Source organism: Vulpes vulpes, chromosome 8 (genome assembly GCF_048418805.1).
Source record: "Vulpes vulpes isolate BD-2025 chromosome 8, VulVul3, whole genome shotgun sequence".
Lineage (NCBI taxonomy): Eukaryota > Metazoa > Chordata > Mammalia > Carnivora > Canidae > Vulpes > Vulpes vulpes.
Genome location: NC_132787.1, coordinates 4,345,923 through 4,360,766, shown reverse-complemented (window position 1 = coordinate 4,360,766; position 14,844 = coordinate 4,345,923). Strand labels below are relative to the sequence as shown.

The 14,844-nt window shown below is 37.1% G+C and overlaps 1 protein-coding gene across 1 annotated transcript in view; it reads right to left on the bottom strand.

Moving 5' to 3' along the window:
- The window catches only part of FAM186A (family with sequence similarity 186 member A), a 99,624-nt gene extending 85,548 nt beyond the window's left edge, over positions 1-14,076 (bottom strand). Inside the window, exons 1-2 of the mRNA XM_072767883.1 lie at positions 14,062-14,076; positions 13,770-13,973 (exon numbers count right to left, since the gene is read on the bottom strand). Coding sequence (XP_072623984.1) covers positions 13,770-13,973; positions 14,062-14,076 — 219 coding nt within the window. The remainder of the gene's footprint in view (positions 1-13,769; positions 13,974-14,061) is intronic.
- Positions 14,077-14,844: the final 768 nt, after the last annotated feature.

Here is a 14,844-nt window from a genome sequence, read left to right as displayed (position 1 = left end):
CTAAAAGGTTCAATACAAGAAGAAGAAACAGTTAAAAACATTTATGCATCTAAATAACAGACTAACAAAATTTAAGAAGTGAAAACTGACAGAATTGAAGGGAAAAGCAGTTCTACAATAGTGGGGGACTTCGGTGCTTCACTTTCAATAACAGAACAAGTAGACAGAAGATAAGTTAGGAAATAAAGGACTAAAACAACTCAGTAAACCATCTAGATATAACAGATGTATGCAGAACACTTCATTAAATCACAGAATACACAATTTTCTCAAGTGTATGTGGGATATTCTCCAGGAGAGACAATTAGCCCACAAAACAAATCTCAACATATTAAAAAATGTGTCATACAAAGCACTTTTTTCCAACCACAATGAGATTAAAATTAGAATCCAATCGGGGGAAAAAAAAACTAGAAAATTCACATGTATGGAAACTGACACATTCTTAAACAGTAAGTGGGTCAGAAATGAAGTCACAAGGGACATTTAGAAAATATGTATGGGGCAGCCCCGGTGGCACAGCGGTTTAGTGCCGCCTGCAGCCCAGGGTGTGATCCTGGAGACCCAGAATCGAGTCCCACGTCAGGCTCCTTGCATGGAGCCTGCTTCTCCCTCTGCCTGTGTCTCTGTCTTGCTCTCTCTCTCTGTGTCTCTCATGAATAAATAAATAAAATCTTAAAAAAAAAAAGAAAATATGTATGGATGAAAATGAAAACACAACATACCAAAACTTATGGGATGCAGCAAAAGCAGTGCTAAAAGGGAAATTTGTGGTAAAAAATTTCTAGGAAGTTTACAGGAAAAAAAGATCTCAAGTCAATAACCTAACTTTACACATTAAGAAACTAGAAAAAAATAATAAAATAAACCCAAAGCTAGCAGATGGAAGGAATTAATAATCATTAGAGCAGACATAATGAGAGGAGAGAAAAACAATGAAACAAAAGTTGCTTCTTCTAAAAAAAAAATCAACAACTTTGACAAACCTTTAGATTGACTAAAACACAAACACCAGAGAAGACTTAAGTTACTAAAATTAGAATTCAACATGAGCACATTACTACTGATTCTACAGAAATAAACAGGATTATTAGAGGGTGATATGAACAGTTGTATGTCACCCAATTGGACAGCGTAGATGAAATGGAAAGAGTCCTAGAAACACAAAACATATGAAGACTAAATTATAAAGAAATATACAATCTGAAAAGGCTTATAACTATAAAGGAAAACAAATCAGTAACAAAAAAACCTCCCAACAAAGAAAAACCCTATGCCAGGTGGCTTCAGTGGTGGCTTCCACCAAACCGGAGAGTTGGTATGTCCCTGAGGTAGGCCAGTGAAATTGTATATTGCTGGCCCTTCCACCTAAAAGCAAACTGCTTCTGGTGGTCTTTATTGACAGGTATGAAGAAAACCCATTTGCCAAATCAGTGGCTGCATACCGGATACCAGAGGACCTATTCATTTACTCAAGCAATGAAACCAATCTGACACACACACAGCTGCAAGTGGAGTCACTCCCTGGTTAATTAATTACAATAATCCACTTTTAGTCTCCAAAATCCGTGTGTCTTCTGCACAGGCCAAATAGGCAAGTTGAATGAAGAGGTGCTGGGAATCTACACTCTTGCATCTTTCCTTGATGATGGGACTCATTTCTGCAATCCCCCTAAAGATGCAGTATTATTTCTGGTTCACTATTTTCTTAAGTAAAGGAAGTTCTCGTGGCTTCCACTTGGCATTTCCCACCATTACAACCTTTGCTCCACAGGTCAGGGAAACAATGTGTGGATTCCGTCAGCTGCTGAGTATGTCTGTTCCACTTGTGCATTTCAGATCTGGTGAGACAACCATAGGATGGGTTCAGCATAAATTTTTGGCAATGAACTATGGTCCTTCCTCAAAGGGACCCAGTCTTGCCTTCTGGGTCTGCAAACTGTCTCAAGTCTGGGAACTGATTGAAAGGCTATGACTCTGTTTTTATTATTTAGGTTAGACTTTTGTTCACTTGGCCTAGAAATCTCTTATTTATATAAATAAAATTAGAATTTGGTAGGCAGACACCTGGGTGGCTCAGTCTATTAAGAATCTGCCTTTGGCTCAGGTCATGATCCCAGTGTCCTGGGACTGAGTCCCACATTGGGCCCCCTGCTCAGTTGGGAGTCTGCTTTTCCCTCTCCTTCTGCCCCTCCCTCCTGCTCATGCTCTCTCTCTCTCACATAAATAAATAAATAAATAAATCTTTAAAAAAAGAACTTAGGGGCTCCTGGGTGGCTCAGGGGTTGAGCGTCTGCCTTTGGCTTGGGGCATGATCCTGGTATCTGGGGATTGAGTCCCGTGTCAAGCTCCCTGCGGGGAGCCTGCTTCTCCCTCTGCCTGTGTCTCTGCCTCTCTCCCTGTGTCTCTCACGAATAAATAAATAAAATCTTTTTTTTTAATAAATAAAATCTTAAAAAAAAGAATTTAATAAGCTTCCTATCTATTTCCCTTGTAGGAACACCATAATCAACTAGCTAATGCCATAGTTCTTTATAAGTCAGGCCATTTTGATCGATGCTTTGGCTCTGCTGTCCATCACATTAAATACACACACACCTGGACTTTGTTGGTTCAGTGCCATGACTTGGCCCTTGCCATCTCAGGATTCAATTACTCCCATTGCATTTAGGTTTCCCAATTCAGTGACTGTGTTTCCCACTGTGAAGTCTGGCCTGAAGGGCAATCACAGAGCTCTCCAAGGATACTCAGGCCTCTCTCATAAATTCATTTCTTACAGTCACGGTGAAAGGTATATCTTTTAGACTTTCCCAGGGTTAGTGAGTACGTAATAAGTGACAAATCCACTCTAACATTCCCGTTTCCCTGAGCCTTTGAATTCTTTTCTCTACCTTAAACTAGGGCATTTCTTTTCACTGTGGGCAACCTAGGTCCACGTTTCAACCAACCAACCAAACTGTTAGAACCTTGTCTAATTCCCCCACCTGCAATGTTAAATACAAAATCTCTGTTTAATGAATCATATCAATTAATTCAGCCTCACTCAACTTTATGTTCCTTCCACCATTATTATCCCACACTCTTAATAATATACATTCCCTAGATTTCTGGCTGTAAAAGTTAGAAAACTCAAGTCATTCTTTTGCAATGTAGTACATATCTTCATAGATCACATTTTGGACCTCACCTTTAGTGCCTGCTGGATTTGAATGTAGTTATAAGTCTAGAAACAAGTGTTTAGGAGTGATTCCTGGAGAAATTCAACACTATCTTGCATGGCAGCTGCCTCAACAGAGGTCATTACAGTTTTCTCAGACAATGAGGGTTAATCCCTTCAGACAGGAATGGATTATCTACTCCAACTATGGATAAAGTGGCCACTCCCATCGGAATGAAGAGGCTATTCTGAAGTGGGTGGTGAAGAGGTGGCTCCCCTCATGAAGCATACTCATCAGAATTTAGAGGCTCTATATCTCAGGCTTTACCGGGGCCTTCCCATACATCCTCATTCCAATTTTGTCAGAGTCCTGTTCCTTCCAACTCAGTGCCCTCACTTTAGCAGTAGACATTCTGCAAGGCTTGAAATTCCATTTACATTGTAATTCGTCCAGTCAGAGAATGAGATTCTCGGCTTAATTTTCAGCAATCTCAGTATTGCAGCTATTGGAGATCAGGATCTCCTTCAAACCACACTCACAAGCTTTCAGGTCATTCATGTGGTGCTTGAGCTAGAAATTCAAATCCTTGAACTCATCCTTTTCTTTCCCTACTTTATCCAGTGACATTAGGAGCAACCAATCAGTCTTATTATGTTTGTTAGTTTGCCAAATGTGTTTGAAAGTATCACATACAAAGTCACCTAGATTCTTGTTTCTTACAAGCAGTTGATTAGGAGTGCCCAATAGTGATATTTTACATATATATATGTATATAAAACAGGTAGATTAATATATACATATATAGACACAAGTAGATTAATATATATCTTTATATTTGTGTACATATATCTTTTTTTTTTTTTTAAGATTTTATTTATTTATTCGTGAGAGACACAGAGAGAGAGGCAGAGACACAGGCAGAGGGAGAAGCAGGCTCCACGCAGACAGCCTGATGTAGAATTTGATCCCAGGGGGATCCCTGGGTGGCACAGCGGTTTAGCGCCTGCCTTTGGCCCAGGGCGCGATCCTGGAGACCCGGGACCGAATCCCACATCGGGCTCCCAGTGCATGGAGCCTGCTTCTCCCTCTGCCTATGTCTCTGCCTCTCTGCCTCTCTTTCTCTGTGTGTGACTATCATTTAAAAAAAAAAAAAAAGGGAATTTGATCCCAGGACTCCAGAATCATGCCCTGGGCCAAAGGCAAGCACTTAATCGCTGAGCCACCCAGAGATCCCCACATATATCTTTAAACATATACATATATATCTTTAAATATAAATTTATTTTTTTTTAAATTTTTTATTATTTATTTATGATAGTCACACAGAGAGAGAGAGAGAGGCAGAGACACAGGCAGAGGGAGAAGCAGGCTCCATGCACCGGGAGCCCGATGTGGGATTCGATCCCGGGTCTCCAGGATCGCGCCCTGGGCCAAAGGCACGCGCCGAACCGCTGCGCCACCCAGGGATCCCTTTAAATATAAATTTAAATTTATAAATATAAATTTATATATGTGTATATATTTTAGAGAGAGATAAAGAATTGATGCACATTATTATAGAGGCTAAGAAGTCTCACAATTTTCAGTTGCCAAGTTGGAGACCCAGGCGAGCCTATGATGTAGGTCTAGTCCAAAAAAGCAGGCTCAAGACTCAAAAAGTGCTGACGTTTCAGTTCAAATCTGAAGGCAGGAAAAGACTGATGTCCTAGCTCAAGGAAGGCAGGGAGGTAGAGCTTCCTTTTTGTTCTATTCAGGTTTTAAATTGATTGGATAATACCCATCCACATTAGAGAAAACATTCTGCTTTACTCAGTCTGATTCAAGTGTTAATGTCATCCAGAGAAATCTTCATAGACTTACTCAGAATTTTAACTAAATGTCTGGGCACACTGTAGCCCAGTCAAGTTGACAAAATTACTTAGTACAACTATCAACACAGTAAAAAGCCAGTACACAGAATGGAGTAAAATATTTGCAAATCATATATCTGATAAGTTTAATATCTAGAATATATAAAGACTTCCTAGAACTCAAGAACAACAAACCGAGTTCCAAGATGGGCAAAGGATTTGAATAGACATTTCTCCAAAGAGTATATATTTGTGGTCAATAAGCACATGAAAAAGATGCTCAACATCACTAATCATTACAGAAATGCAAATCAAAGCCACAAAGAGATACATCACACCCATTAAGATGTCTATTATTAGAAAGGAAAGAAAATAACAAGTATTGGTGAGGATGTGGAGAAATTGGAACCCTTGTGCACTGCTGATGGGAATGTAATATACTGCAACCACTACAAAAAAAAGTATGGCAGTTTCTCAAAAAACTAAAAATAGAATTACCAAATGAGCCAGAAATTCTTCTCCTAAATATACAAAGAATTTAAAGCAGGGACTTGAACAGATATATTGTACTCCTATGTTTATAGCAGCATTACTCACAATAGCAGAGGTGAAAGTAGCCAAGATGTCCACTGATGAATGAATGGATAAATAAGATATGATATATACATATAATGTAATATTATTTAGCCTTCAAAACAAAGGAAATTCTGATATACACTACAACATAAATGAACTTTGAAGACATGTTAAGTGAAATACGACAGGCACAAAAAAACAAACACTTTATGATTCCACTTAAAGTATCTAGAGTATGTAAATTCAAAGAGACAGAAATTATGATGGTGGTTTCCAAGGTGTGTGGGAAATGAGTGGTTATTTTTAATGAGTCAGAGTTTCTGTTTGGGATGAAAATTTCTGAAAATATAGTGTTGATGGTTACAAGGTATTATAAATATACTTAATGCTACTGAATTGTACAATTCAAAATAGTTAAAATAATAAATGTTATGTTATGTATATTTTACCACAATAAAAATTGAAAATAGGTGATTGCCTGTTTAAAACAATAATTGAAATGTAACAAATATTTATAACATATGTAGAAGTATGATATGAATATCACAAAGGCCAGGATAGAGAAAAAGGTAGAATATTGCCCTAAGGTTCCTACACTATTCAAAAGTGGTAAGATAGGGGATCCCTGGGTGGCTCAGCAGTTTGGCGCCTGCCTTAGGCCCAGGACATGATCCTGGAGACCCGGGATTGAGTCCCACGTCGGGCTCCCGACATGAAGCCTGCTTCTCCCTCTGCCTGTGTCTCTGCCTCTCTCTCTTTCTCTATGTCTATCATAAATAAATAAAATATTTTTTTAAAAAAAGTGGTAGGATACTACTTGGGTGATAAATATGTTACAACCCAAAAGCATTCACTAAAAAGGTGAAACAGTGTTATAGCCAATAAAATAGAATCATAATATATTAAATCTAAAAAAAGAAAAAAAGAAAAAGTCAACAAAATATACATGGGACAAACAAAACAAATAGCAAGGTGGTAAATTTAAACTTAACCATATTAATAATTACATTAAGTATAAATGGTCTAACCATCCTATAAAAGGCAGAGATTCAGCTTGGATTAAAAAAGAAACCCAATTAAATGCTTTCCTATAAGAAATCCACTTTAAATATAATTACCTCAATATATTTAAAGTAAAAGAATGGAGAAAGTACAAAGATGGTAACACTCATAAAAAGAAAGCTAGAGTGGCTATATTAATAACAAACAAAAGTAGATTACAGGGAAAAGTATATTACTAGAGATAAATAAGATCATCTCATAATGGTAACATGGCCAATTCATTGAGAGGACATAGCAATTGCATATGTTGTGGCATCTAAAACATAGCCACAAAGTACACAGAAAAACTCTGAGAGGGGCACCTGGGTGGTTCAGTCAGTTAAGCATCTGCCTTTGGCTCAGGTTATGATCCAGAAACCTAGGGTTGAGCCCTGAGTTGGGCTCCCTCTCCCTCTACCAGGCCCCCTGCTTGTGCTCTATTGCTCTCTCTCTGTCAAATAAAATTTATTTATTTATGAGAGACACAGAGAGGCAGAGACACAGGCAGAAGGAGAAGCAGGCTCCCTGTGGGGAGCCTAATGCAGGACTCAATCCCAGGACCCTGGGATCGTGACCTCAACCGAAGGCAGATGCTCAACCACTAAGCCACTCAGGTGCCCCTAAATAAATAACATTTTAAAAAAGGAAAACCTTTGAGAAAACTATCAGAAGAACTAGAAAAATTCAAAATTATAGTTAAATATTGCTATACCCCTCTTCTGATAATTGATAAAGTTGAGAAAAATGATGGAAGACTTGCACAATATTATCAACCAACTTGACATAATCATTTTTTTTTAAGATTTTATTTATTTATTCATGATAGTCACAGAGAGACAGAGAGAGAGAGAGAGAGAGAGGCAGAGACACAGGCAGAGGGAGAAGCAGGCTCCATGCAGGGAGCCTGACCTGGGATTCAATCCCAGGTCTCCAGGATTGTGCCCTGGGCCAAAGGCAGGCGCTAAACCGCTGCGCCACCCAGGGATCCCAGACATAATCATTATTTATTGAGTACATCACTCAACAACAGAATACAAATTATATTCAACACATATATAACATTTATCAACACAGACCATATTCTGAGCCTTAAAACAAATTTCAAGAAATTTACAAGGATTCAGATCATATGGAATAAATTCTCTCATGCCAATGAAATTATATTTGAGATACATAAGAGAAAAAAATCCAAATATTTGGAAAATAAATACTCCTCTAAATAACCTATAGATCTAAGAAAAAAATCAAAAGGGAAACTAGAAAGTATATAAAACTGAATAAAAATGAAAACACAGAATTTTCATTTGCAAAGGGAGATATATATTGAAAAAAACCCACTTCTTACAAGAGAAAAGTTCTCAAATCAATGATCTCAGTTTCCACCTTAGAAACTGAGAAAAAGAGCAAAGTATATCCAAAGTAAATAGTGAAAATGAAATAATAAAGATCAGTGTGGAAATCAGTAAAATAGAAAACAGAATTAAGGGAAATATGTGAAATCAAAAGTTGGTTCTTTGGGGCACCTGGCTGGCTCAGTTGGTAGAGTATTTTATTTTATTTTATTTTATTTTATTTTATTTTATTTTATTTTATTTTATTTTATTTATTCATGACAGACACAGAGAAAGAGGCAGAGAGAGAAACAGGCTCCCTGTAGGGAACCCAATGCAGGACTCCATCCCCGGACTCTGGGATCACAACCTGAACCCTGAGCTGTAAGCAGACGCTCAACCACTGAGCAATCCAGGCATCCCGAGCATGTGACTCTTGATTTTGGGGTTGTGAGGTTGAGCCCCATCTTGGGTGTTGAGATTACTTAAAAATAAAATCTTTAAAAAATAAAATAAAAATAAAATAAAATAAAATAAAATAAAATAAAATAAAATAAAATCTTTTGGGATACCTGGGTGCTTCAGTCAGTTGAGCAGCTGACTCTTCATTTTGGCTCAGGTCCTGGGATCAAACCCTGCATCAGGCTTCATGCTCAGCTGGGAGTCTGCTTGAGGATTCTTTCTCCTCTCCATCTGCCCCTCCCCCTCTTCACTTTCTCTCTAAAATAAGTAAATAAATATTTTTTAAAACTTTTTTAAAAAGTTGGTTCTTTGAAAATAGCAAGAAAATTGCTAAACCTCTAGCCAGATTGTAAGACGAGAGAGAAAGAAGACAAATTGCTAATATCAGAAATGAAAAGTGATGATTATTATAGATTCTACAGATAATAAAGGGATAATAAGGTATTTTTTTTAATTTTTATTTATTTATGATAGTCACAGAGAGAGAGAGAGAGAGAGAGAGAGAGAGAGAGGCAGAGGGAGAAGCAGGCTCCATGCACCGGGAGCCCGACGTGGGATTCGATCCTGGATCTCCAGGATCGCGCCCTGGTCCAAAGGCAGGCGCCAAACCGCTGCGCCACCCAGGGATCCCGGGATAATAAGGTATTAGCATGAACAATTTTGGGCCAATAAAATTATCTAAGATAAAATGGACAAATTACTTACAAGACACAAACTGTGAAAGCTCAGTCAAGAAGATAGATAATATGAGGGGTGGCTGGGTGGCTCAATAGGTGAAGTGTTGGACTTCAGCTCAGGTCCCAATCTTGGAGTCCCAGGATCAAGTCCTGCAACAGGCTCCCCGCTCAGTGAGGAGTCTGCTTGTCCCTCCCTCTCTGCCCCCATCCCCCGCTTGTGCTCTCTCTCTCAAATAAATAAATAATAAATAAAATCTTTTTTAAAAAAGATGCTGGATAACCTGAATAGCTATAGAGTTTTTAAAATTGAATTTGTAGTTTAAAACTTTCCCATGAATTAAGCCACAAGTCTAGATGGTTCCACTGGCTATTTCTCCCTACCCAACCCAAATACTTAGTGGTTTCTACCAAACATAAAAAGAAATGACAATTCTCAAAAGTCTTACAGAAAATTGAAAAGAATATTCTACCTGAGTTTATAAAGCTAGCATTAGTCTGATGCCAAAACCAAGGTATTAAAAGAAAACTATAGACCAATATGTTTTTTAAACACAGACACAAAAATTAACAAAATTTTAGCAAATTGAATACAAGATCATAAAAAGAATGCTACATTATGAGTAAATGGAATTTACCCAAAAAATGCAAGGTTGTTTTATCAGTCATAAATCAATGTAATTCACTATTTTAACAGATTTGAAAAGACCAAAAAAAAAAAAAATCCCACATGATTATTCCAATAGAGGTAGTAAAACTTTTTGATAAAACCAGGTATCTATTCCTGATTAAAAATATCAGCAAGCTGGGTAAAGATGAGAATTTCCCCAACTTGATAAAGAACATCATTAAAAAATATACTGCTACTATCATACTGAATGGGGGAAGACTGAATGTTTTTCCCTAGCACCAAGAAGAAAGCAAGGATGTCTCACCACTACTATTCAACTTTATACTGAAGTTCCTTGCCTGCCTACTCAGTAAGTTAAAAAGGAGGTTTGTTTATTTTCCTCCCTCCCCAAAAAAACAAAGTTGAAAAGCACACAGAAATGAAAGAGGGAATCAGACTGCTTCTATTAGCATATAACAGGGTTGTCTCTGTAGAAAATCTGAAGGTAAGTGCGAAGAAAATCTATTATACAAGAGGAACATACAAAAACCTGTTGTATTTCTATATATTAGTGTGAAAAATTGAGAATGGAAATTAAAAAGCAATACTATTCACAATAGTAAAAAAATATGAAATGCTTAGGGGGCAAATCTAACAAAAGATACTCAAGATCTAGCACTTCTAAGAAGTGCTTATTAGACCTACCTAAATAAAAAGAGAGATATGCTATGTTCATAGGTCAGAAGACTCAATATTGTTAATTCTAAATTCTCCCCAAATTGATCTATGCCAGCAGGCTTTTTCCCCCAGTAGAATTTGACAGGCTTATTCTAAATTTTACATGGAAATGCAAAGGGAGAAAGCAGTGTATATATAGTTTTTAGGTTATGAGTGTTTGAGTGTGTCACTCCAGAGAAAGAAGCCCAAGTAGATGAAATGGGGATAAAAGGAAGATGTGAGAGAAGTTGGGCATAATTGAAAAAGAACAAAGTTGGAGAACTAAAAGTACATGATGTCAAGGATTATTATAAAACCTCAGTAGTCAAGACATTGTAGTGTTAGCATAAACATAGATAAATAGATCAAGAGGACAGACTAGAGAGTCCATAAACTCATACATATATGGTCAATTGATTTTTCAGTAAAGGTGCAATGCAATGCAATGAGAAGGGATAGTCTTTTCAATAAATGGATCTAGAATAATTGTTTAAGAAAAAAACAATATCTCAATCAATATCTGACATCATATACAAAGATTTAGACAAAATGAACCATAGATCTAAATGTAAAATGTAAAAAAAAATAAAAAAAATAAATGTAAAATGTATAATTATAAAACTCCTAGAATACATAAGAGAAAATGTTTGTGACGTTGGGTTAGTCAAAGTTTGCTTGGAAAGAAAGAAACGCTGATAAATTGGACTAAGGAGTTTTGTTCTTTTTGTTTGTTTTTGACAAGTTTTGTTCTTTGAAAGACACAATTAGTAGAAGAAAAAGACAAGCCACAGAACGGGAAAAAAATATTTGCAAATTGGTTCTCTGATAAAAGTTGTAATCAGAATACATAAAAATACCTAAAACTCAGTAATAAGCCCATAGACCAATAAACATTTAAAATATGGTCAAAATATTTGAACTACCAAAGAAGACCTACCAAGTGCAAATAAACTTATGGAAAGTTGTTCAAAATCATTAGTCATTATTAAAGTGAAAATTAAAACCACAATGGGATACTATTATATACCTTTGGAATGGTTAAAATTAAAACGATTGACATCAAGTGTTGATAAATATGTAGAGCAACTGCAAATCTCATATACTGCTTGTGGTAATATAAAATAGTATAACCACTTTTTTAAAAGTTTTAATTTAAATTAGTTAACAGGCAGTGTAATATTATTTTCAGGTGTACAATACTGTCATTCCACACTTCCACAAAATACCTGGTGCTCCTTACAAGTACACACCTTAATCCCTATCCTCTATTTAACCCATCCTCCCACCCACCTCCCCTCTGGTAACCATCAGTTTGTTTTCTATAATTAAGCATCTGTCACTTACTTTGCCTCTTTCCCTCCCCCACAACCATGTTCATTTGTTTTGTTTCTTAAATTCCACATATGTGTAAAATAATATGGTATTTGTCTTTCTCTGACTTATTTTACTTAGCATACTACTCTCTAGCTCCATGTACATGGTTGGAAATTCAAATTTTCACTCTTTTTTATGCCTGAGTAATATTCCATTATATATGTATATCACATTTTCTTTATTCATTTACCACCTGATGGACATTTGGGCTTTTTCCATAATGTGTCTATTGTGGATAATGCTGCTTTGAGTATAGGGGCACATGTATCCCTTCAAATCAGTATTTTTGTATCCTTTGGGTAAATACCTAGTAGTGCCATTGCTGGGTCATAGGATAGTTCAATTTTTAACTTTTAGAGTAGTCTGCATAGTGTTTTCCAGAGTGGCTGTAACAGTTTGCATTCCCACCAACAGTGCAAGAGGGTTCCCCTTTATCCACATCCTTGCCAATGTCTATTGTTTCTTGAGTTGTTAATTCTAGCTGTTCTGACAGGTGTGAGGTGAATCTCATGTAGTTTTGATCTGTATTTCCCTGATGGTGGTACTGGCACAAAACTAGACACATAGTTCAGTGGAACAGAATAGAAAACCCAGAAATGAACCCACAACTAGACTGTCAGTTTATCTTCGGAAAGCAGAAAAGAGGGGAATCCCTGGGTGGCTCAGCGGTTTATCACCCGCCTTTGGCCCAGGGCATGATCCTGGAGTCCTGGGACTGAGTCCCACGTCGAGCTCTCTGCATGGAGCCTGCTTTTTCCTCTGCCTGTGTCTCTGTCTCAGACAAAAAAAACCCCACATGATTATTCCAATAGAGGAATAATCCTCTATTTTTTTTAAAGTAGATGCTATGATTCCACTTACATAAAAAATTCTTTTAAAAATGCAAAATAATCTATAGTGACAGAAGGCATATTAGCAGCTGCCTAGAGATTGGGGTGGAGAGTTTAGGAGAAATTGAACTAAGCGAGGAAACTTTTTGGGGTGATGGGTAAGTTCATTATGTTGATGAATGTGATAAAGTTTTTTTTTAAGTATTTATTTATTCATGAGAGACACAGAGAGAGAGGCAGAGACATAGACAGAGGAAGAGGTAGGCTCCCCATGGGGAGCCTGATGTGGGGCCCGATCCTAGGATGCCAGGATCACACCCTGAGCCAAAGGCAAAAGCTCAACCACTGAGCCACCCAGGCACCCCAATTGTGATGAAGTTTTCGTAGGTGTTTATGTATATCAAAACTTGTATACTTAAAAATATATACAGCTTACTATGTGTCAATTATACCTCAATAAAGATGTTAAAAACAGCAGGTCATTGTTGTTAGCTGTGAGGAGTTGGAGCAGGAGTAAGTTTACGAGGAGAATGGGAAAGTACAAATATTTAGCATTCCTTAAACGAAAAAACTTACCTGAATTAATTTCTTTTATTCTGACTGATTTTGTTGTATTCTGTTTGGGAAAATAGATACCTTAATTGTTTGGGATTTATTGGATTGTTGTATTAGTCAAGGTTTTTGTTTATTGGGTTTCTGTTGTCCAATAAATCTCCCTTCCATGAGGTGATCAAGGGAAATAAAGGGAGCTGGAATTCAAATCTAATTATGTTTCTTCTCGTTAACAACTATTTGACAAAAGTTTAGTTAAGAACAAATGAAAAAAAAAGAAAAAAGAACAAATGAAAACTATTGACTGAAATTAGATATCACTAATAGCTATAGATTTTAACTTTTCTTTCCATCCCAATCACTCAATAGCACATGTGATTTATTTCTTAAAAGTCTTGATTAATTCTGATAGGAAAGTAAAAGAGACTAACATAAAATTGGAGCTTGTTCCCACAGTCGGGTGAAATTGTCATTTGAAATCAAAATTATCTCAAACACAAAGATCATGAAAATAAAATGAGTTCCAAAAAATGTAACTCTTCATTGAAAGTTAAAAAACAGCTATAATCTGTAAACTTCTCATTTATGACCTACCTCTCTGGCTCGATGAAGCTGTGCTTGTTCAATCCTAGAGATGATATCCTGTACTGCAAATGGGATCTCCAGCTCAGGGACTTCTGATTTATAAAAGGCTTTTCTGTACATGATGGTGGAATCCGCAACTTCTTTTTCTGATTCAGGTTCGCTGTCTATCTGACGTTGCATTTTGATAAATATTTTGAAAAGTTGAATGATTTTCTTTTATTTCTTTTTTCACAGAATATAGGCAATATGTCCACAAGGAAGCTAGAAGAGGTCTTTCCTGCTCCCAGAGGTTGTGGTTTACCCTGTTAATAACCATGGTATTCCAGTCCTGGTGATGTCATAATAGATCCATTGTGACATCAGTGACCTAAACATTTCAAGAGTGCTTACTATAATGCAGTGAACTAGGCATTCTATATGCTGTGATGGTAGAAGGGTGAAGGGGGGAGGGTGGGTAGGAAAGAATAGACAACAGGAACGCTAAAAGAAATAGAAGATAGATCCCTGCTTAAATAAGCTTAAAATCTAGGTGTTAGAATTCAAGGCCAGTATATCAAATGTAACTCCTGATTCTTCTCTCTTCCTGAGGTTTTGCTTAAGAATTTTTAAGCCTGTAATGGATTAGTTGTGTTACAATGTCCTCAGCTGCCCCTCAACTTGTTCTAGATATGCAATAATTTGGAAGCTATTTTTTTAAAGGTGATATTAAAGAATTTATTTATTTATTTATTTATTTATTTATTTATTTATTTGAGACACAGAGAGAGAAAGAGGCAGAGACACAGGCAGAGGGAGAAGCAGGTTCCCTGCAAGGAGCCCAACATGGGACTCGATCCTGGGCCTCCAGGATCAGGCCCTGGGCTGAAGGCAGCATTAAACCGCTGAGCCACCAGGGCTGCCCTGGAAGCTATTATTTGGATGAAGATCACACTCTTTGCACAGCCTAGTTACTCATTTTTCCAAGGAACCTGACTGAAGAAAGTTTTGAAATTCCATAGTTGGCTGGAGAAATTGAAGGGAACACTGGTCGCTGCTTTGTAACTGACAGAGGAGTAGTCTGGGCAGCTCCTTTGATTGCAGAGGA